At 41.1% G+C, this 23,194-nt stretch overlaps 2 protein-coding genes across 2 annotated transcripts; both read right to left on the bottom strand.

Annotated features, from left to right (window-relative positions):
* Positions 1 to 323: 323 nt before the first annotated feature.
* On the bottom strand, positions 324 to 11,458 carry LOC118779363 (tetratricopeptide repeat protein 39A-like). Its single transcript, XM_036531430.1, has 18 exons — positions 11,197 to 11,458; positions 10,076 to 10,180; positions 8,755 to 8,886; positions 7,861 to 7,925; positions 7,615 to 7,682; positions 7,140 to 7,204; positions 6,534 to 6,633; positions 6,276 to 6,341; positions 5,834 to 5,942; positions 5,514 to 5,581; positions 4,897 to 4,956; positions 4,535 to 4,696; positions 4,350 to 4,441; positions 4,065 to 4,185; positions 3,816 to 3,927; positions 3,143 to 3,257; positions 2,269 to 2,385; positions 324 to 2,103 (listed from the first exon to the last, which is right to left on the bottom strand). The coding sequence occupies exons 1-18, from the start codon at positions 11,232 to 11,234 to the stop codon at positions 1,992 to 1,994; spliced, it is 1,707 nt and encodes a 568-aa protein (XP_036387323.1). The 5' UTR covers positions 11,235 to 11,458; the 3' UTR covers positions 324 to 1,991.
* A 4,626-nt stretch (positions 11,459 to 16,084) lies between these two features.
* LOC118792885 (tetraspanin-1-like) lies at positions 16,085 to 22,187 on the bottom strand. Its single transcript, XM_036550718.1, has 8 exons — positions 22,143 to 22,187; positions 19,670 to 19,749; positions 18,407 to 18,622; positions 17,870 to 17,944; positions 17,661 to 17,768; positions 17,203 to 17,328; positions 16,704 to 16,796; positions 16,085 to 16,178 (listed from the first exon to the last, which is right to left on the bottom strand). The coding sequence occupies exons 2-8, from the start codon at positions 19,724 to 19,726 to the stop codon at positions 16,119 to 16,121; spliced, it is 735 nt and encodes a 244-aa protein (XP_036406611.1). The 5' UTR covers positions 19,727 to 19,749; positions 22,143 to 22,187; the 3' UTR covers positions 16,085 to 16,118.
* Between the last annotated feature and the right edge of the window lie 1,007 nt (positions 22,188 to 23,194).

The raw sequence follows: 23,194 nt of genomic DNA on the forward strand, positions 1-23,194 counted from the left end.
TGTGGCCAAATCACGTGTAAGTAGGGAAATAGGGAAATGGAGTTTGAAATGTGCATGGTTCACAGCCAGTCAGGCCACTCAAGGAGACAGCTAACACTGCAGCTTCACCAATCATACAATGCAAATTCAGCTACATATAAATTATAGCTGTTCAAATACATGTACATAGTGCACATATACTAAAAACACACTGAATTAAAATATTTAAATAATTGATCTCCACAAAAACATTTCAACATAAGAATAAAAAATATATGATAACAAGACAACAATTTCATCACCCATTTCAAAGTATTTTTCACATGGTTTATGTGGGCGGTTAACTTGTGATAATCTATATATAATCACCACAAATGCATTATATTTGCTATTAAAAGTTAAGGACAAATTGCCATGCAGTTAGTTTGAATTTGGGCAGTAGTGTCTGAACATTTTTTACCATGATAGTAAGTGTCAATGATTAAATGTTGAGGTTGAATACAATTACATTTTGTCGCTGCATTAACAGTTTGGTGTGATTCATGACAGTACAATGGAAATGTAATTTAATTTCTCCATACAGAAAACCTAGCATCCTTCTTTGGGCTGAAGTTGTGTTTGTGTGGTCCTTCCCCAAATCATATTGGGGATTTTCCCCTTTAAACAACCCTAATTTTAGAATCAGAAGTTGTATTCAGTAGAAGCCATGTTATACCGTGACAACCTCTGTTCTCTGAGATGAGATAAACACAATCCTCAGATACTTTGACAGGCAGCCAATGACTATTTTTTCCACACTGCAAGTCACACAGCACACTACAGTGGGTGCGCATTAGAGGACAGGCACTACTCCCTCCAAGACAGTGACTTTCTCCAAGCAACTCATGGGCACCTGACCAATCACAGGGTGCCTGAGAGTGGTGCAATGAGCAAACTCTGCCGCCTTACCCACACCTATCACCAGAGCAGTGCAACCAATTTGTTCCACTGCTGTGGGCTTCCGATCATCATTGGCTGGTTACATATCTGGGATCAAATTCAGGCCACACAGTTCAGGCTGTGCTCGAGCTGACTGCCTTAAACACCGAGTTACTTGGGCGCCCCGATTTCTGACCTTTTGTGCCTTTCAAATCTAACATCTGAGTTTTAATTCTGAATACTTTCAGGAGTAAAACATGCCTGTCTAGTCATGTCATCTGCTTTTTGGCATAGGGCGTGTAACAAAGTGCTTTCCCCACAAAAATTACATGTAGAAGTACGAAGGTCTAGTTATGCATGGTGGTGAAGTCCCAGGTGCCACCAATCCCCTCATGGATTTTAAACAGTGAATGGTATGCAGTCCTATACAATTCTTTTTAAAACAGCCGTTCGTTACAAGACAAACAGAACAATTAAGGCATGATATTTGAATGCAGAGCTGCTCAAGGAGTGCACATGAGTCTGATAGCTTGATACGTTCTGCAGGTGGGGACCTTGGTCTTTGATTTGGCAGCCTAATGGTGTGTTTGCCAGGAGTTGTGCTTGTGAAGGCCTGGATTTGGTGCCTGCTCAGACTACACAAGAAACAAGTACATGGTCAGTAAGCAAACTCTACAATGAGTGAGCAGCAAATTGCTGAGAGTTCTTGTCAGCTGCGACATACGTTATTGTGTCACATACTAGTGAAGGTATCCTTCATTTGGAATATCTGTCCTGAGATTACGCAAAAGGTGCAACAACAAATTAAATCGAAACACTAGAAGACACACGGAGGATATTGGATTTGAGCCACCAGTGGTGGGGAAGACTGATCATACAGTAGATAGCATCAAAAATTTGTGTCAGCTGAGATGGACACGCAGTTGTGTCTGCATCTCAGGGAAACTTTCCATTCCCCTGCTGGGGGAGGAGAAGGAGCTCAAACAGAAGCCTACAGCCACAACAGAAGAACTCCCCCGAACAGAGGTCAAAAGGAGCGGTGATGTGGATGGAGGCTGTCCATGTGTCCTGTCTGTAGATAAATGTGCTGCGCATTAGAGTACTGTGAGTTCATCCAAGTCACTCTTGTCATCCTTGAGTTTGGACAGGGCAGCGTGAATTCTGAACATAGTGCGAGACTCCATGGAGTAGTCCTTGTAGTTATTTCTGAGGAGAGAAAGGCAGCTGGATCAAAATGGAGAAATATTTGTCACATACAGTGAGGTGCCATATTTTGTAGAGGGCCATGCACTTAATGTTGTATTTGCCCAGTGAAAATCAACTTGCTGTGTTTCAAGGTGACCAGCAGAGGGCAGCAGAAAGGAGACTCACTTGGCTTTCTGTAGCAGCTTGATGGCCTGATCTTTGTGCCCCAGTTGTGTGTACAGCAGACCAAGCTCCAACAGTGCATTCGGCACCAAGTAGTGGTCGAACTTAATCTTCTTCTCACTGTGGGGGGGTGAGGAAACAGCTGCAGTTAGAGGGCAGAGATTTTTCCGTCCCTCAGTGTCACCTACCCCTCTATAAACTCATGAAGAGCAATACACCATTCAGAGAAAGGTTCCATGCAGTCTCCACAGTACAGCATTTGGCAGAATATTACACGTGGTATTTATCCAGATAGTTTTCCAAATTGCTTCTATCCTCCTTCATAACCAGTTACTGTACTGCATATGTATTTCTTTGCTTTTTCTTTTGCTATGAAAGGAAGGATGTATTCCGTAGCAAAACACCCTGTCTTTTATGTTTTGGTGTTGTTCCCAGTGCTCTCACTTTACCAGTCCTCCTAAACCAGGGATGTCTATGACATTTACACACAGACAGCACTTGTTAAGTGGATTACTGATGGCTTGTAAGATACTAACGAGTGCAGTATCATTCTTGTGAGTCATGCAAATTTCCTCACAAAGTAAATAACAAGGAATAAAAGTGTCACTGTGAGCACAGTAAAGTTTATCTCCACTATTTGAAACCAAGCTTTTCTTTCTGAGTAACCACCCTCTCTGAATGCTGGAGGAACATGTGATGTGTGGGTGTGTATGTGTATGTCAGTTCAATGAAAAGTAATTAAAGGATCTGATATTTCTCGATGCCCACTTGAGGATACAAATGGGTATGACTGTGTCTCCAGAGAAAAAGCGCAAACGCATGTGCTTTGTGATGCAGACAGCTCTCTCCAGCTGGCAGATACAGACGAGCCCCTCACCTCTTGTACACCTTGTTGAAGCAGTCCTCGGCCGCTTGAGTCTGCCCCTGGTTCTTAAAGCAGAGCCCCTTCAGCAGCAGAACCACACAGCGGTCATCTATTGTGTACTCGTTCACTGTAGGACAGAACAGAGGGGGGAGAGAAGAGGGGAAAGGTTGGAGCGGGAGAGTGAAATGAGAGGGAAGGATTATTAAGGGTTAGAGAGTGAAAACTCAGTTTCACCCGATGAAGCCTGGAATTGCTGGAAACACTGTTTGTTGGGTTGCACAATACATATCCACCAACATTCGGAAGCAACATATCTGTGTATTCTAGCATTTCACTCATAGTTTCCCAGTTACGTTACTCCTGAGACAAATGTGGTTAAATGTGCTTTTCTGTGCTCTGAAAAGTTTCAGCATTGTGTTTTTGAGAGCCAAACAGACACGTCTAGACCTAGTATCAGTTCTGATTGCCTGGCCTGTGTCTGGTAGCTTCTGATCTTGTTGTTGCTATCCTGTAGAAGGGTTTTGAGGTCAGCTGGGACTTTGCTGAAGAGGGGTAAGGGATTTAGAAATGGGGCTAAACAGGATCCATCTGGAATGCCTGTTTATTCTGGTGTATTCTGTATGTCATTAGTATGGTCTGCACAATGTGTTTGACAGCACAGTGTGTAATATGTGAGCTGCAGTACATGGAGTATCCTGCAGGGTGCGCTCTGCATCCACCAGGGTCTGCATCATCCCCTCTGTTAGTTCTGGTCGTCTGTGGATCATGGTGAAGCCGTTCCACATGTACATCATTTCCTAAAACACATATGGCCACCACATACAGTCAGGCCCCGCAAAGAAATATTCACAAATCATTCACACTCGGATGATGACAAGCTGTGCTGCAACAGAAGGCTTTTCCTCTGTGTTGGAGGATGCTGTGGGGGTCTCACCAGAACAGGCACCGGGAGCTTCACCGGGCAACTGGCCTTGTAGCGTCTGGCTTTGCGAATAGCAAACTTTTCCGTTGGGGGAGACTTTCCTGCTATCTTCTGCTTAAGGGAGGGCACCTGTCTGAAGGAGAGAAGGGTGACTGAATGAGCTGGGAAATACACCTGTTGACAGAGACATGTTATCAGGTCTCTGTCCCATGTACATACATACGCACTCACACATACTGCATGCTGAAAGTAATTCTAGGGTTAGCGTAACTGTATCAGGTCTCAGTGACAGTTTACCTGAAGAGTTCCACTTCATCCTCCCCAAAGGGCCTGGCTTCATCCTGGGGCAGCATGCTGAGGTAGGCAGCTTTCATGTACACATACATTGCCTAGGAGTTGACAGTGAGAAACAGTAACATGCATCTAGTATAGTAAGAGATACCTTAATGTTAAACATTAGAAACGTCAGTCTGCTGCCTTACCTTGGACCAGCGGCTCTCTTGACTCAGCAAGTCAGCATAGAAGTAGGCCATCTTCCAGGCACGCTTGAAAGTGAAGCACCACATCAGCTCCCAGTAGCACATGTGGTGGAACTGCTTCCACTCTTGCTGGGCCTTGCAGCCATCTTCGAACAGTGACACCGCCTGGTCAGAAAGGGACATGACAAGCATACATGTGCAGGTACACGCACGCATACACACAGATGAAGACTGCTCCTAACATTCAACAAAAGCTCACCCGCATGAAACTTCAATCTAAGAATTAAACGAAGCATGCATCACACTCAGAGATTAAAAGATGTACTATCCCAATGAAGCCAGGATATTTTGTGTCAGAACGTTACCTCGTCAATGTTTCCTTTGATCTCTTCAGCTCTACCTGCAAAGAAGAGAAATATAGCGCCCTGCAAAATCGAGACAGAGGCGGATCAAGAAGAAGCTAGTAAAGAGATTGGCTACTTTGGGGATACAGGTCCAAATTTCACAGATTATCACTGGATTTATCATTGGATTTTCCTCTTTAGAAGTCATACATCTGCGTCATGCTGTGCCCCCGAATATTTGCTTTGCTTTTACTACAGCTGCAGTGCAAATCAGCCAGTGGTTATTGAGAATGAATCATCAATTAATCAAGATTGTACTGCACATTGTACAGAATTGCGTTAACCTGGTATACACCCAAGAAGTGTCACCCGGCCCCTGTGAGGTCAGCTTTCACCTCTGCTACACTTTTTTTCCCCTGTTAATCAATTCAACAAATGTTTCTCCTTTGAGAACACTACTCCCATTGTCACATGTGCTGTTGTCTCTGTGATCCTGTAGTCTTCACCCTCGACACTTTCTGCTCTGACAATGAAGACCTAATGCTCTTTCTTGTACCCAAGAATTGTGTTTGCTTTTGTACATGTGTGGCCCTGTGCTTTGTGCTGGGCAGGGTATGGGGTGCAGTAACTTTGCTTACACGTGGATATCGAACCCGGAACGGCTTCAGCAGCTTCTCTGCCTCATCCACATCCCCCTCCCCTGTCCCTACAGGGACAAAGAACAGTGGCAGATAGTCATAAATTATAATCATACACATGTAATATTATTTATTCCTTTGTGTATGAGCAAGTCTGAGTTCAATATATGTGTTGTATCCTGAGTATGTGTGCACATTACTTTCTGTTGTATTTGCATGTGTGACATGAGTGTGTGTGTATTAGTGTTGTGCCAGTGAGTGAGTGAGTATTTGTGTGTGTGTGTGTGTGTGTGTGTGTGGTTGCGGGGGGTGTTTGTTACCCAGGATGAAGGTGAGGAAGGTGTAGTGGCAGAGCAGCAGCAGGGCACACAGCATGGAGCGCAGGTTGAGAGATGTGGCACCTTCATACAGCTGGGAGAGCCCATACTCCTGCACACAGAAACGCAAACAGAGACCAGAGAGACCATACTCCTGCTCTTACACCAAAATATATACACACACATACAGGAAATGTGTACGAGTTGAAAGACCATGAGCCTGTGCACACATGCAAACTCACAGAGGCTAAGAGACCATATTACTGCATTGAGATACTAATTGTAGACCACAATGATGTACTCATATGCAAGTGCACACCAGTTCATCAGCTGCTGCTACCTACACAAACATTTACAGTTACTGAGTGGGGAAACACTATCACCCATGCTGAGAAAGAGAAAGTGTGCATAAAGATTGAAAAATAGACACAACATACATCCTCACCTTGTCCCCGGAGAAGCCAACAAACTCCAACAATTTGAGAATCCGAGGAGGAAACATCGAGAGAGTCTGTTGTGGGTTGAACATACAACACAGTGATACAGGACAGGTACAGGAGGCTGATGTACTCTAACCCAGATCTATCTGGCAGAGGTTTCCTCATAGCGTAAAAACTGAGGCAAAGACACAGAGGAGGCAAGTATTGCTGTCTATGTCCGGAGAGTCTGTGCAATAAAGCGTGAATCTATCTGTGTGACTTACCAAATTGAATGCTCCAACCCCTAGGGAGACCCCTCCTTCTAAGTGACAGTGGTTTGGTCCTTTGGAAAAGTTGTCTGAGTGGATGAAGGCATGGAGCTCCCTATATGAGAAACATCGCTTTAAAATATATATTTTTTATTTTTAAAATAACCTTTTTAGAAAGGTGACAATGCCATACACATTGATATAGAACAATAATACATAAACTCAGAAGGACAAAAGGACAGATAGTGCATCAATTCACATTGCATTAACAATAATAGGAAACCATTTAAATAAAAATGTAACCATTTGCATTACTTTACTCATTTACACAAAATTATTACATTAACATCATACCTTACATTACTGTATAATTCTGTGCCTCCTGACAAATATTCAAACCTGAAATCATCTGGTGAAAAGTCCAGTTCTCTAACAAATATGCCACACCATCACCTTGTATTAATAATAAATTCTGTATCCAGCACTTACTCTCACTCTTATACACAGACACAGAGAGAGGGAGATGCAGCAGTTTGATTGGTTGCTGTATTCTGTTTAGAGGGAGATACAACCATATGATTGGTGCTTTCAGTCTTCTGAATTGGCTCTGTAAGCACTTACTTGTAGATCACATAGCTGTTGCGCACTTTGATTCCTCCTTTGATGAAACTCATCATACTCTCATCCTGAGGGGAGGGGAACAGGAAGACAGGAATAAGGAAAGACACTCAAGTAAACAACACGACACTTGAGACTTACTGAAGACAAAGATCTGCTGTCCTGCATCTGTAACTGAATTTAAGCTGAAACTGGCTCATGAATCACACTGCCTCTGCACCATATCAGCTATTGGAGGCCAACATACTGAACAGGTACAAATAATGATCTGCAATGATTATGCACAATGAAACTATCACATTGACATTCTACATATTCTGAAAATGCTCCTAAATGAAAAGCTAAATGTGTAATATGTGTAATATATCCATCCAATATCCATTCCTTTTTTTTTTTTTTACACGGGATTCTAGTGCATAGTTAACAGATAAAGCTGGCCCCACTCTTGACTGCCTCAGACTGATCCCAGCCACATTACCTGCAGGAAAGTGAGAGCAGCCCTTTGTAGCAGGCACTCTGCATAGCACACCTCCGCGTGAAGCTCCTCTGCAAAAACATCCACAGCACACTGTCAGCGCCCATACGGAGCACAGCTAACGCAGCTGGCATACACACGTTAAGAGTGTGCAGAGTATTGGTAAACGTGCTCTCCGCAGTCTTCGACATGAGGCCCAGTGCCATGCTGTCCATCGCAGACACATCACTCCACAGTTCCCACTCCTACCTTCAGTCAGTATTTCACCGGATGACTTGGCGACAGACCCAACCGTGGCGGTCTTTTTCCGGAACCTAAAAAGCAAGGAGGGCAAAAATACGAATAGGCGAATAATTGTGGACATGCAAATTAATCTCACTGAAAGAATAAATAGTTTTAAAAATACATTGAACGAGCCACAAAGATGTGCAGTGAAAATCAAATAAGACAAACTATGTAATAAAAATGGTTGTAAAGTTGAAATGAAATATACCAGTACAGATGTTGGTATTTGGTACATGAATGTGTGTGTGCTTACATGTGCGGATACATAGATGTGTATGTGTATGCAAAAGAGTGTGTGCCTGTATGTGTGCGCATGTGCATGAGAGTATGACCGTGGGGGACACCATAGGCAAACTCTGCAACTATTCAGAGTGCATGTAAATGCAGGCAAATTTGGGCGGAGGAACAGAGATAAGGGCTGTAGCTTATGAAGGCTCTTTTTAAGGGGAACAGGAATGAGAGGAAAGCTTCATCGTTTTTTCACCATTTGAGACGACAACCTGCCTTTAACACCAATAAAATCCAGTGTGCGAGAATACTAAAGCCAGTAATTCCCCTCACTCCTCTGTCAAAAGCACAGTTAATGCAGTGTTTCATTAAGGACTTCAACCTCAGGCATCTCCCGTCTTAACTAGTCTGCCAGCTGTCAAAGTCAAAACTGCATACATGTGTATATATGTGTATGTGTACAAATGGGTGTGCCTATGTACATATGTGCATGTGCTTATGAACCCAAGTGTGTTTGTGTGTGTGTTTGTGGGTGTGTGACCATGCCTGTGTATGTGCTTCCCTGTTCCTGTGTATGTGTGCATATGTGTATGTTACCATGCGTGTGTGTGTGTGTGCGTGTGTCCCCACCTCTGGCAGATTTCTTGGGCTCTCTTCATGGTGCTTCCTGCACTGATGATGTCTTCCTGCTGAAAAGTCATCATGGCCTGCATCTCCAGCACTGTGGCGTAGACCAGGGCATGGTACATGCTGTCCTTCACCCTGCAGGGGATACACAAAACACACTAAATACACACACACCTAACACTGAAGAAGGTCAGTGAAATCTCTCTGGAGTTCACTTGAGACCTAAAACGTCTCTTTCAACATGTATTGATCCAGTCACTCTCTGTACAAATTTAGTGCTGGCAGTCCATGATTCTGCACCACCCATATTTATTCTTGTTAGAATTTCACTTCAGGTGAATGATCAGTGATCATGATGAGTTTGTTATTAAGCAGCTTCGGGAGTTCATAACAAGCTGATCATTTGAATCAGCTGTGTTGGAGGAGGGAGAGATCTAAAACATGCAGGACAAGGGGTCCTCCAGGAGAGGTTTGGGAAACGCTGTTCTACAACATAGCACTCAATGGGGGGACCTTCACTCAACCTGGGGACCCTTCTGTAATGGCATTGACCTTTGAGCTCTCATGTTACTGACAATACCAATCTGGAACCTCTCTCCCTTGCTCACTCTTTTCCCCTCTCTCTCTCTCTCTCTCTCTCTCTCTCTCTCTCTCCTTCTATCCCTGCCTCCCAACCACACCTTTGTTCTTTATTTGCTAGGTTCTCAGGCCTGACTGCACGGCCCAGCTGGGCGTCAGCTTCAACAAACACTCCATATCCTAGAGGACAGGGACACCCTGTGAAACACCGTATCTGTGCTTAGGGAAAACAAAGTGGGAGGATTAAAGGTGAGACACATCTGTGCGAGGATCTGGATCAGTCCTGTTTTTGTAGAGAATGTGAACCCATTGAATTGGTGATGATTGCAGGTAAATTCTTTTGGTGACTACGCAAGAACGCAGATTACATTTACCATTGTTTTGTAATAAGAAGCCCCATCTGTCATGGCTTCTGTGACGAACATGCACACATTTGTGGTAGACCCTGTAGGAATTTCCCAAATTGTTAGAGGTCAGCTCCTCACAAAGATATCATTCAGTGTCTCCTCTCTAAGTAAGCAGAGGTAGGTTTCCTCATTCTCTTCCTCTTCACTTATTGCATCACACAGCAACAGGGAATAAAGGAAGGAGAGAATGATAGAGAGAGCTTGAGGAAGAAGAGGACTGAAGGAGATCGGGGAGGGGGGGGGGGGGGCAAGGAAGGAGATGCAGTATGTGGACAGGAAGATTGAGAGTAGGGGTGGAGTGGGAGAGACAGGGAGGAGAGCATAATGGACCATCTCACCGTGGTTGCAGCTTGTTGAGACTCTCAGTGAAGTGATTGTTCAGGAAGAGGTCTACAGCCTCCATGCATTCCTCCAGACATGCCTGTAGCGTTAGCGGTGTGGAGCTGAACACACACCCACATACACACAGCACAGTATTAGTTGCTTAGCAGGTTTTCTTATACAGAGCAAATTATATATCTTATATTATATGTTAGCCACTTACAGCTGGATATATATTGAGGTAATTCAGGTTAAATACCTTGCCCACGGGTACAACAGTTGTGCCCCAGCAGGGAATCAAATACACACAATTTCCTTCTCTCTGTCTGTCTGTCTGTCTGTCTGTCTCTCTCTCTCTCTCTCTCTGTCACGCGCACACACACACACACACACACACACACACACACACACACACACACACACACACAGTTATGATAACAAATCATATTCAATAAAATTGTGTGATACATATAAGAATTGATATAAGGTTTGAAACAAGCATACATTTAAAAGCACCATCACAGCAATCATGGGAATGGTTTGCAGGTGCATGGAAACAATTTTCCCTTTGACGATGACGCTCTCTAGTGATTCAAAAATCACCATATTCACACAGAGAGGAATACAATAAAACATACTCAGTGTGGTCTGTGTCAAAAAGAAATGAGCATCAACATACGGAAAATGGCCCTGGGCCTCTCTGTCTCCCAAACTGCCACGAAAATCTCATAATACTTTATCATTTTATCTTGAAAGTAACGTAATTTCAGAAACAACGCCGAAAACATGATATGGGTGGACATAGAACTATTTTGCCACTGTGGATTTGGGGAGGTTTGTTGAGGATTCCAAAAGTCAGGGACTTACTAAATGTCGAGCGCATAGGGTAAGTTCCGCAGTGAAATCATAACTGTAACAGTGTCAAGGGATTGTCTAGTAGTTAAACAACTGTAACAGAACTATAAACCATTGTAATGGTGTCCCTGAGTCATTGCAAACTGATAGTTGTCACGCACCTACCGAGAACGCATCGATATCACACTAGGCAAAACTCAACGAAGCTATCTGTTGAATTCTCCCTGACAGCGACTGAAGCCCTCTTTCAGTCGTACTCAGCTAAAACATGTGTTATACTTACTTCTCGGTTGCAGGTGCATCTTTCTCGCAGTTCGACATGGTTCTAAACGTCCAAAACACAGTCCAAGCGGTGCAAGACGAAAAAAAGACTCCTGAAAGAATCCTGGAGTCGCAACAGGTATCCACCAGATGTTAAAGTTATTTCTCAACCGTATTTTCATTCGCACGGTTTTTCTCATAAAATGGTTGTTTCTTCCATCTCGTAAAAAGTCGACAATCCCCCTTTATGACGGAAAAGTAAAGAAGTGCAAAGAAATGCACTCACTCGCTACTACCTGTCTTTCAAGTGCGCAGAGGCAGGCTGTAGCGTAACTGGACTCCTCCTTAACAACTCGAGCAGACAGCAGGATCTCTCACTCTTGCACATGTACCCGTTCAGTCCTCATCCAACAAGGTAAAACAGATCAGAGCTAATGACTGATTTCGTAGGAAATGTATTATGTTTTTTTCCTGAAAACATTTGCTGTACCATTTTTTTTATTACAAGGACTCGAATTCATTGGCCCACCCCCACCTCCCACCTTATTCAGCAGGTTAGTTCAGGTCCGCCTGCGCAGATATCAGGTGACCGGCTAATTGCGGACACGCAACGCAAAGCACAGTGTAAATGAACGTATCGTGTTGCTTGAGGGTTTAATGCATGGGCTAATTTATCTACAGCATGCTGTGAAACTGAATGTAAAGTTATTTTGTTATAGGCGAACAAGCTTTCCTTCCGCATAGATCTGTCGTGCTACACACGCGGACACACTCACAGGCGTCATTCACAATGACTAAGGAAGTGTGACACTTGTGAGTAACACTGTGATGGAATGCAATTAGACGCCAGACACAGGCAGGAGAATGAGGAAGGATTCTAACACTGGACAGCCCCAAAGTCAAACACATTTAGAACTGGTCTTATCTCGCGTCATTCTAGCTGAACTATTCTAAAAGCGCCTGCTACACCCAATGTATACTGGATTCTGACAGTGCTCTAACTCCTTTCATTCATGAATTGAAATGATAGATGACCTATATGGGTCCCAAGGGTTAATGATTTTGCAGAAGCCCTTATACAGTCTAGCATGAAAGAGCTGTCGGAGGTAAGTGCAAGCTACATCACTATGCATATAATAAATGCAAAGTTCCGATATATCAAAAGTAAGCTATCTCGCAATTACTGATAAAACACAATTGCTAAATCAATTTGCGCAGCTATTATAATAATGTGAGTCAAGGACGTTATGATTTAGCTGTAAAGCTTGTCCAGTCGAGCAGCTGACAGAGTGGGTGGTGGAACCCAGGGACAGCATAAGGTGTGAACCTGCAGTTAGTGATTGAAGGTCTACTGGTCGGAGGGAGGTCTGGAAAAGAAGCAGGCGAGAAACAGAGGACAAGGGTCCAAACTACACAATATACACAGACACAACTGCGGTATCTTGTCACTGTACAGGACATAATGCAAAACCGGTCCACACCTCCCCCACCTTCTACCAGTCTATCATTTTCCCCCACCCTCCCACGCTGATCACCCATGTGTCCCTCCCCTCCCTCCCCAACAATCTATCACCTCCTCATCCAAGACTGACTTGGGCATCAGCGATTAATGTTTGCCGTAATTTGTTAGATGGGCTGTTACCTGAAACACACCTTACTGCTGTTATTTGTAAGATATTCTGACAGTCAGCAATGGGTATTTGATTATGATTTCACTTTATATTGAACTTACTATTCTTGCTGACGGGTCTATTAATTGCATGCTATGCTTTGCCATTTAGGTAGTTGCACGTTATGGCTTCATTGGCTTGTATTGAACATTTTTAATTGAAGAAGAAAAATAAGCATTCCACAAGAGGGCACTGTTGTCGTGTATTTGAACTGCTGTTGATTTGCCTTTCTTTTTTCAGCGTCCGATTTTTAGCAAGCACACCCATAACGCTTTCAAATCCATAATAATATTTTTCTATTATTATTATGGATTTTAAAACATTATTACAAAACGAGGGGAAACACGCAGAGGTACATTCCAGTGTAACAAAAGAATGGATATTGACAAAATTGAATACTTTAGCTGAGTTGCTCGTTTCCTTGGACACGTGTGAAAAACGGAGGGAACAAAGTGTCATCGAATTAAAACAGCCTCAACGGCAGGGCCGTCTGCAGCAGTGTTGGTACTGGCATTGGATCAACAGATCAGCTAAGTCGTACTGGCACAGTTACGCCGGTAATCACATATTAGAGAACTCGTGGGCAAAAATGGGGTAAATATGCCCAGAGGTCATCCTTATTTTAGCAGCACAGATGTTGCTTCCACACAGACGTTTTTTTTAATATGACAATAGAAACAGATGTAACTGCTGTTGAGGATCAGAAAATTATGACACAAACATCGCTTGTCTGGTGTGGTACCATGAGCATGTGTTTTATTTAACCACAGGGACATTGCACACATTTGTACAAACACAGACTACACCTGAAACACTCAACCTCAGTCTCCCCCCCCTTTCTACCCTGTATAATGGAACAGGAGAGGGCAAACAAACACCTTTGTGTTCTGTTCTTCCACATATATACCCCCTCTATAAATCTATAAATCTATAAATCTATATCATGCTGAAACATCATGACATGTACATTTCCATAAGTCCCCCGGGGTAGTTTTTTTTTTTTTTTAAGATATTAAGGGGCAGTGTCATACCTAAATTTAAGAGTCACTACATAAACATGAAGTCATCTTCTATTTGTCTGAAGATTAATTGATATGTAACATTTTGGAATAGTCATAGCGACATAATTTCAAAGGATAGCGTAAGATGTTTTTGTCATAGTCTGCATCATTGCTCGCAGTTTAAAAATATACAATATTGTACTGAAATTGATGTTCTAAATTTAGCAAATGTACCAATATCTGTAGATCCTCCCCTAGGGTGTTTCCAAAAACTGTTAACTCAGTGAACTTTAGATAACAAATCTACTTGTGTTGCTAAAAATGGATCGGAAGGTGATAAGCCCCACTGGCTGGCAATAGTCACTGCTTGTTATGTAGTCATATGTGGTATGTGAAACATTATCTTTACCTAAAACAGCATGTATGCATTCTCATAGGCACAGTCTTTACTGAACTTTTTTTTAGCAGTACTTGTATACATTAAAGTATCAAGATTTACATACAAATGACAGAATGTACCCTAGAATATAGACTGTGTTTGCCTTTTGTATATAAAATATATATGGTTTCAGAAAAAATAGGAGTTAGTCAGGTTAAGAAGCTACATTACAAATGACTACATATGAGAATGTGAAAGCTGTCAGTAAGGCAATGAAAATATCAATGGGAAATTAGAAATTAAGTTTGGGGTACATAAATATGGAGGGTCTATGCACATAAAGGTTGCTGTGGCAAACAGCATTGTGAAAATGAGGATGAAGAGAGGAGACAATGGGATCTGCTGTGGGAGGGTCTGCCCCTACTGAGGAACCTGTGAGGACTTGTAGTTGGTTAAGACAGAAACCTGGCAAATGAAAAACTTTGAAACAGAGTGCATATCTATATCAATTCCTCTTGGTTTGGTTTGGGCCAAAAATACACTTAAGACATTTTGTAGCAAAATGGCAAAGAAAGATACACTTGCTCAGCTAAAATGGTGTTTGGCGGAACTGCTGCTGATGTATGCTGATTTTTTGCTACTACATCTCTTAATTGATTAGAATAAAAGGTCTAGTTCATTATGTGGCAGTTTTATCAGCACATTAGCAAATTTATGTATTGGAATTAAGATGTGGCGCCATTGTTGGCATAAATGTAAAATAATTTGCAAGTGTTTTGTAATTTTGGGATTTAATTTGTTTGATCATGTATACAGTATATAAGAGGGAGAGAGAGGTCTGCTAGGGTTTTGTTATTCTAAGTTATCCTCTATTCATTTGTTAAATGACCATTACATGACATTTTAATTATTATATACAGAGACTTTTCTAAAGGAGTGATTTAATAAACAATGTGAGTTTAAAAATGAATTCCAGATAGACGCATTTTGATGACATCTGTGCATGTATTGTATTATCCACTGAGTCACAGAACCAGCTGTTTTTTTAATGATAACAAAATAACAAAAATAAAACATTATTTCACATAATTTGTATGATAAACAAAATCATTCAATGACAGTTCAGCATTAAATCTCTAAATACAACAAAATACATCGGAAAGACTTTCCAAAAATAATTAGGAATAAATGTAAAAAAAAAAAACAAGTTCCTTAAAATGTATGTCCTTTTATTATTAGAAATAAGAATAAAATAATCATCTCTGAATTTAACAGTTCTGTGTACTGTATGAGATTTCAAACACTTCATACTGTTTTTGTAAATTTAGAAATACAAACCTTTTCCAAACAGTCGTGAAATAATAACAGAACAATATATTGTCACTCCCTGCAGTGAGAGGGATACATGGAAATAAATAATTCTGTTATTCCAACAGTAGTGAGGGATCTAATGATGGATTTATTAGAAAAAAAGATGTAGCTGAGTATTGTGTGTCTGAGCATGTGGGGAGTGTCACTTCCTTACACAAGACGTCATCATACCCTTTAACTAGAGTCTTCAGTATGTGTAAAGACACAAATATCCTCATATATATATTAGGGGAGTGACTGGAAAGTCAAAGGTCATACATACTAGCAACTATAATACTACTTTTATAGCAATGGTGGCTATTCCGTAGCAATGAGTTCTGATAAAAATTCATAAAACCTCTGGCCGTCCAGTCAACCACAAATTGTAGGCCTGTACATGCCAATCTTTGCTTACTTAGAAGGAGGCTTTGGATTAGACCGAAACACACTCATGGATATTCATTTAGAATTTCCAGGAATTAAAAATAATGACACAGTGGTGAGTAGTCCTGTAATATTCATGTGATTCTTCCTCTCCTGGTCTTTATCCTCGCTTGGAGCCTATATGGCGGTACATTGACATGGAGACAGCCATTGCAGCAATCTGAAAAAACAACAGACAACAAAACATGAATATACTGTCGATGGCACCTGCGTGCAAGCTTAAACCAGCTTAAACCAGTTTTATGATTTATGTCTCCAGTCATAATAGTTAGTTTTTTATGGGTCTCTGTTATAGCACAGTACATTCATGTTACCAACTGTCCTGTACAATATCAGTCTCCTACCTCACTAGTCAGAGAGGACCAGTGATGGATTCTTGAGCATTGACTTAATATTTACATGGTGGCTTTCATGGAAATTTATAAAACAATTTCTTGTGAAAGACAGTTAAAGTACTTTTTGCTTATATATTGTCCTTGTTTAAATGTTTTGAGCTCATGTAAATTTTTGGCGTGAATTACTTTAAACAATGGAATAAGTTTGGTTGTGTACTTCAGACAAACAAATTAGTCCCAACATGTAGAATATTCTATTAATATTCGCAACAATGTGACTCCTGCTGCTTTTTGATAGAGGGAAAGAGACAGAGTGGGGGAGAGTGAGAAAGAGAGAGGGTGGGGGGTACCTCCAGAGCAGCGATTCCCAGTGCTACAGCTCCTAGGATCACTGAGTTGTCCTCTATTAATTCTACCAGTTTAGGGAAACAGCCAGTGGCATTCTGTAAATCACCATGAACACACAGACAAGAGAACAGGCCATGTGAAGTGCAGTAATAACATAATATGATATGGTACAAAATATGATATAATAACAGAATGATTGAATGTAAAAGATGTAAAAAAATAGAAGAGAATAAAGTATGGATCTGAGTTTAGCAAAATGTCAGAAAGAATAACAACATTTTATAACACACACAAGGAATAAAAACTCACCAAGACAAAACAGCTAAAAATGTTTCCAACAAAAAACACAAAAGACGGCATGCATAAAAACCTACAGCTTACATAAGGTACAGAAATTAGAGAAAGGCAGTTACATAGTACAGAAAACTATACTATGTAGGGCAGAAAATAAAGTGTGGGAAAGCATTACCATGCAACCGAGGGACAAGAAAGGATCAGTACCGTTCTCATGGCATTCTGAAGAGTGCAGGGGCCTAATTTGCAACATTCTGTTGGGTAGGCCGTAGTTATATTGTTAAATGGAGAATGCGTGAAGTCCGTGTAGTCATAGAATCCACAGCAGTCCAACTAGGAAGGAGATAAATGCAGGAGAGCATTTCAGTTTCACATATTCAGCAGGCAAACTAATGTATAAAAAACTCAAATGTGCCATTTTTAGTGGACAGAAGACTGCAGCAATGGTAATGGTCATTCTTCCACCATGTCGGCTGGGCCTTCTGAAAACAACTAGAATTATATTACTAGTGTTCTTATAACTTTATTTATTATTGTTAAATAATGCATGTATACATAATCATTTTTAAAAAGACATCAATGTCATTAAAATGCTGTGGTGCAAGTGCTGCAATATCAAGGTTACAGCTAGCAAATCCAAAGCTAGTCCTCTGACAATGTCATACCCCATCCATAGTGGCATTCCATAAACCAGTGATGTCAGAGTTTGTTCCATAATCCCTCTTGATGACCTCAACAGCTTTGTCGCCCACCTTCTTAATCAGATCCTCTGCCTGAAAAGCACAATTCAGATCAAACCATCAAAGTCTCAATGCTGCTCAAACCCTCCTTTACTCATATTGGACAGACATCTTAACATGTTGGCTTCACTCACCAGGGGTTGAAAGACTAGGACCACAATAGCTCCCGCCACTTCTGCTATGAAGACCAGCAGCACAATGACAAAGAACTGGGGAATGGGAGAGACGGTTTGAAATAAAGTTCAAAGTTCAACCTATGTTTATGAGTCAATCATCAGACGTCCAAGAAAATATTCAATGGCAGTTTTGTTTTTTCTACACGGAAACCATGCTCCTGGGAAACCCATGTCAGGTGCTGAGCCTGAAACCTCATTGGGTATAAAGAGGTGGAAGATTTTTTTTACAGCCTTGCATGTGATGTAAGGAAATCTGTGATCAAAATTGTTCTTAGAATTCAGTGAATGTTCCAGAATGTGTATGTGCCCCTGTGTCCATTCAATGCATAAGCAGTTCACCAATGGAAGAAAGGCAGCAGGTCTCATCAGTAAATTGACTAAGAGATACTCAGTAGATAAGTCAACACAACTCCATACTGAGCGTAGTGTATTGATAAGGGTGTTAAGGTCTGTTTCGGAGGCTGTTTTGTGGGTTGTGGCCTCCAGGTAACTCACCATTAGCAGCATACACCTGCTCTCCTTCATGGCCCCGCAGCAGCCCAGGAACCCCATGAGCAGCAGGACGCCCCCCACCGCAATCAGCAGGTACCCCACATTCAAGAGCTGATCCAGCTCCGCCGGGGCGTCTTCTATCTCCTCCAGGACGCCAAGCAGGGAGCCGCTGTCCACCTTTACCCACACCCCCACGCCCAAAATTGCCCCACCTGCTAACTGAAGAAGGGAGAGGGACAAAGTCAGGCGGAAAGTTCCGATTCAAAGAAGCAGCAATAAGGAAGCAAGGTCTATAACAGGTAACGTTGCTTCATTGCATACAATAGCTAATTTATGTGCTCACCTGCGCTACAAGTTCAATTACATTGTTCGGTTATAAAAAGAAGAAAGACACAGGGACAGAAGGCAGGGAGCCCGACTCCTCTCATACACCAGATCTCGTGATCAGACCATTTTATTTCTCCATAAAGCTGTGCTTTCCTAACCAATGATAAATCTACCCATGCTGCATGTCAACTCATAGCCAAAAGATAGACAACAATGTTACTGTATACTGGCACATTGACCACGAAGTGGGAGGGTTCCTCAGTGTCATGTAAATGTTCTGGGAACCGTAAATCAGGCGCAGTTTCCAGGACATCGGCCCATTTCACTCTTTGATAGGTAATCGTTTTACTGTTTGTTACTATAGGTAATGTTAGTTCAGGGTTAACCAGTAGATTTCATAGCCGATTTAAGTCAGGATGAAGTATAGCTTTATAGGTGCAGACAACACAAATATCAACAGAAAACACTGTAACTTCCTGATGATCTCGTAAAGTCTCATGAAATCTTTATACAGATAAACAGACAGGTTTATTTTCAAGAAACATTTTTCACACAAGGAACTGGGCTGTAGGGGCCATACACAATCTGTCCACAACCTCGATTCTGTAGAAGCGTGTCCAGCACAATTTTTTTAACCAATTTTTCCACGATGAACACACAGTATAAAGTTCATTCTGCCCACACAGTCCATACTTATCAAAAACACATTCCAACACACCTGCTGATTGACCTTGAGAAATATTAACAGCTCCAGAGCAACACCATAGTGTTAGCTTAATCAGGGCAACTTGAGCAGGCAGCAGAGATAAGCCTTACTTAATTCTGATTTACAAGGCTACTGGCCACTGAAGACCAGGCCTGCAGGTGCCCTCTTCTTGTTTTATTTTAATAGAATATTGGAGGTGCAAAGACAAATGAATAATAAAAGTTTCAACTCACAAAGATGATGCCATTGAAAAGGAACATCATGACTTTGAGAAACCCAAAGCAGCCCATTTTCACTGTTTTTTTTTTCCTTCCTGAAATGAAGAACACAGAATATACTTTAGGAGGTCACGTCACACATACAAGGATGGTGTTGCACAGTGTTATAGTGGAGGTTGAGCTGTGTTTATTTGAGACAGATCTTTTTTCAGGCTTTATGTGAGACTAAAAGCATCAGTTTTGCCATTATCTGATTTCATTAATTGCTATTAAGCTTCAATAACCTCTGTTAACTGAAACCAGATGAGGGATTTGTCCTGAACACAGATGGTAATGTAAGATAAACGGTTTCCTATGGAATCCCCCTCACAGTGTTTGAGTTTGCTCTTGATCTAAAGCATAGCTTTTATCCTGAAGGAAATCTGTTTTGTCTGTTTATAATGAGCTATACTACACTCCAACAGAAGTAATAATCTGTAATGGAAAAAAAAGATGCTTTATATGAATAAAGACCTACACCCACTGTACTCAAAGTACATTTTTTATGAATAAATAATATCTTTTCATAACTGCTTTTAGTTATTCTGTATGGACCTAATTGCTGGAAACTGCAATGCTGAATTACCTGAATATGATAGATCATTAGATAAGTTAGATAAGTTAGATAAGTTTCTATTAACTCTGATGCTATCCCCACTGTTGGAAAGACCTGGGAAACTCTAGTCTTTGGGTGCTTCCAATCCAACAACAATGGCTAGAGATGCTGAGCAAAGAAAAAAATCTCACCCTTATTGATGAGTTTCCTCTGACAGAAATTCTAGGTCCCTATGTGGCTAACAAACCATTAATGAAAGCCATGAAAAGCATCCAGCCCATATTAAAAATGATATCAAACACAGAGGTATGTGTGTGCAACAAAGCTGACTGATGCAAACAGCATATGCACAGTAGCTAATGTGAAAATACTGTGAAATCTGTATGAACCTCATTTATGTGTATATAGCCCAGTGATAAATAGGCCACTGTTGGATCAGGGAGACAGGAACACGGTGTCTCCTGGCACTGGCTTCAGGTCGGTAGCATGATAAAGACTCCAACCGGAGGATATAGAGCAATCAGGAACCATTTGCAACTTTATTGCCTCTCTCCTCCCTCAGCATGAAACGACCTGCTATCTCTGGATCTATTTCTGTCTGCTTTTATGGGTCCTGCTGAGCTTCCTTTATTGCCCTTTTGTACGTCACTGTGTATATTGCAACAGTATACATAGAGATCACATTTTGCTTGCGTTGTAATGTAATGTGAAATGCGTTATAGCTGTGGTCAGAATGTGACCCCGTGGCATTGAAGGCCTTCTTTAAGGGTGGTGAGAAACTTTTTGAGCTTTCATTTTACTAACAGTTGTTTCACTGAGATCATTATTTGCATATGCAGATAAATGACCTGTGTTTCCACAGTTAGATGTTCCCTGAGTGGTAAAATACCTAAAAGATCAGGAGGACCACACTTCAGGAAAGACTAGCAGTAGCTGTACTTTTTAAACTCTAGGACTTATTTGATTTACATTTGCTTCCCTGAGAGCACAGGGCATAACAAGACATCAAGAAACTACTTTTAAATAGGCAGATTTCACATGTTTAAGTGTATGTAAATGAATCATATGACAGAGCATGACTTGATCATCAGAACAGCTGAGTATCTCTTCTCCTTTGCTAATATTTTCCATGTCTCTTTTTCAGATACAGCTTTCCCATGATTTCCTTCTCTAAGCAATGAACTTTACACCTAGTTTTTGAAAGGTAAGGGGCTTTCCTTGTCCACTTAATCAGTGACTTATTAACCATTGCAATTCTCACCTTCATACACACAGACTGTAATATTATTACAATATGCCAACAAGGTTTAAGATAGATCAATGTGCACACTTTGCACACTAATTTCTGTAGCAGAAGTCCTGTGCACATAATGTTTAATGATTTTTTTCCTTAACATTTTTTCTTAGTTTATCGTATTTTACGGATGCAGCTCTTTTAATTTATACATTTGAATTATGAGGATACGTAAAATAACATTGTTTTCAGCCATGTAATTAAAATGTTGAGAGGAAGGAACAGTGAACATCAGCAAAAAGATTTTCTCAAAACCTGCTGGTTACATTCTTAATGTCCATAAAGCTGATGATAGGTCATATCTAATAAATGAAAAAGAACTCTCACTACTGGATGTCACCTATGATCAATAACCCCAGCACAAACATATTTTTAAGTATTTCAGTAAGTGGTGGGATGAAGAAATTTTAAGACAAATGCACAGATTCTGGTCTGAATGAGAAAGACTTTGCCATACAATTTTTGTCCACATGTTATTGAAAATTCACAGCAACATTATATGATCATATACTCTATCTGGTGAAAACAAGTTTTCATAACACCAAGTAAACTCTACAAATCTAAAGACAGACAGAAAGGGAGGGCAGTACAAGCCTTACCTTTACCCAGGTGAGGTAGTGAGAGGCACTGTTGAGAGAGCGTGTGGGAATGTATCCTTATCTTCTTCCTGACTGTCACCTCAGTGCAGGTTGTATATAAATGAGAGGAGGGAGGGAACTGCTTTGAGCAGGTGGGAGTGATTTGTTTTTCAAAAGAGGGTACAAAATCTTACCTTGTGAAATAGCACAATCAGAGGAAGAGAATAGCCTTTGTTGCGACTTGCACACACAGGTGGCAGTCACAGAGTATGAGCATTAAATAAGAATAACAGCAGTTATGCATGTATCATTTTATGTGATTGTTGATTTGTTGTCGTATGGCAAACACCCTGATCCACCACTGCAAAACTATAAATAATCAAGTCAAATACAGCCATAGTGTACAGCCTTCTGACAGTATTGCAGTATTGTGTTAAACTGAATGCTGGGAATAGCCTTAGGAGGACTATAAGTGAGGAACAGGAAAAAAAAAGAAAAAAAAAGGTTTTCAGTACACAAAAATTAGTAACACACACACACACACGCACACATATTGTCATATTGTTTTCTGTTTTCTCATATTACCATCTGAGGACAGTGTGATCGTTCAGACTTGTGTGTGACCAGACAGGTAGATTGGATTGTGGCTGAAATGCTGCCATCTCTTGACCGCTTACCCGTTCCTGGGAAATGGCAACTAGCTGGGCACAAATGATCAGCCCCAGCATAAAACACTCTGTGGCTGCACTTGTGTTTTGTAGTAAAGAAGTGAAAACCTGTGATGAAACAGTTTAGAATAAGATCTTTGGGTAAGAGATAAGCTCTTCCAGAACTAAAGGTTTGTTTAAACTGTTGGAAGTGAGTTAATTTTTAGTTTTTCATCTTTTGTACATGTACTTTTCTGTTCTTCAGTAGCTCTGTTGTGAGCCTTTTCACCCCTTTAATAAATCTTTTTGTTGTTTAAAATTGCGGCTGTCTCTTGAGGTGCGGTACTCCATGTAACACACCCATCTCCACCCTGAGCTGTGTTAGACCTAATGTGTCATATCCAAGTCTCAAATATGGTTGGCTAC

This window comes from Megalops cyprinoides, chromosome 1 (assembly GCF_013368585.1).
Source record: "Megalops cyprinoides isolate fMegCyp1 chromosome 1, fMegCyp1.pri, whole genome shotgun sequence".
NCBI lineage: Eukaryota > Metazoa > Chordata > Actinopteri > Elopiformes > Megalopidae > Megalops > Megalops cyprinoides.

What these genes read in the sequence shown, in the direction of transcription:
- LOC118792885 (XM_036550718.1), bottom strand. Translation starts at nt 19,726, where the DNA reads ATGGGCTGCTTTGGGTTTCTCAAAGTCATGATGTTCCTTTTCAATGGC. An exon ending in GGAATGCCACTATGGATGGG is followed by an intron (nt 17,329 to 17,660) that starts GTATGACATTGT and finishes TCTCCTTCCTAG; the next exon opens with TTGGACTGCTGTGGATTCTA. An exon ending in TGGGAATCGCTGCTCTGGAG is followed by an intron (nt 16,179 to 16,703) that starts GTACCCCCCACC and finishes TTGTTTTTTCAG; the next exon opens with ATTGCTGCAATGGCTGTCTC.
- LOC118779363 (XM_036531430.1), bottom strand. Translation starts at nt 11,234, where the DNA reads ATGTCGAACTGCGAGAAAGATGCACCTGCAACCGAGAA. An exon ending in TCAAAGGAAACATTGACGAG is followed by an intron (nt 4,697 to 4,896) that starts GTAACGTTCTGA and finishes CTTTCTGACCAG; the next exon opens with GCGGTGTCACTGTTCGAAGA. An exon ending in TTCAACAAGGTGTACAAGAG is followed by an intron (nt 2,386 to 3,142) that starts GTGAGGGGCTCG and finishes ACCCCCCCACAG; the next exon opens with TGAGAAGAAGATTAAGTTCG.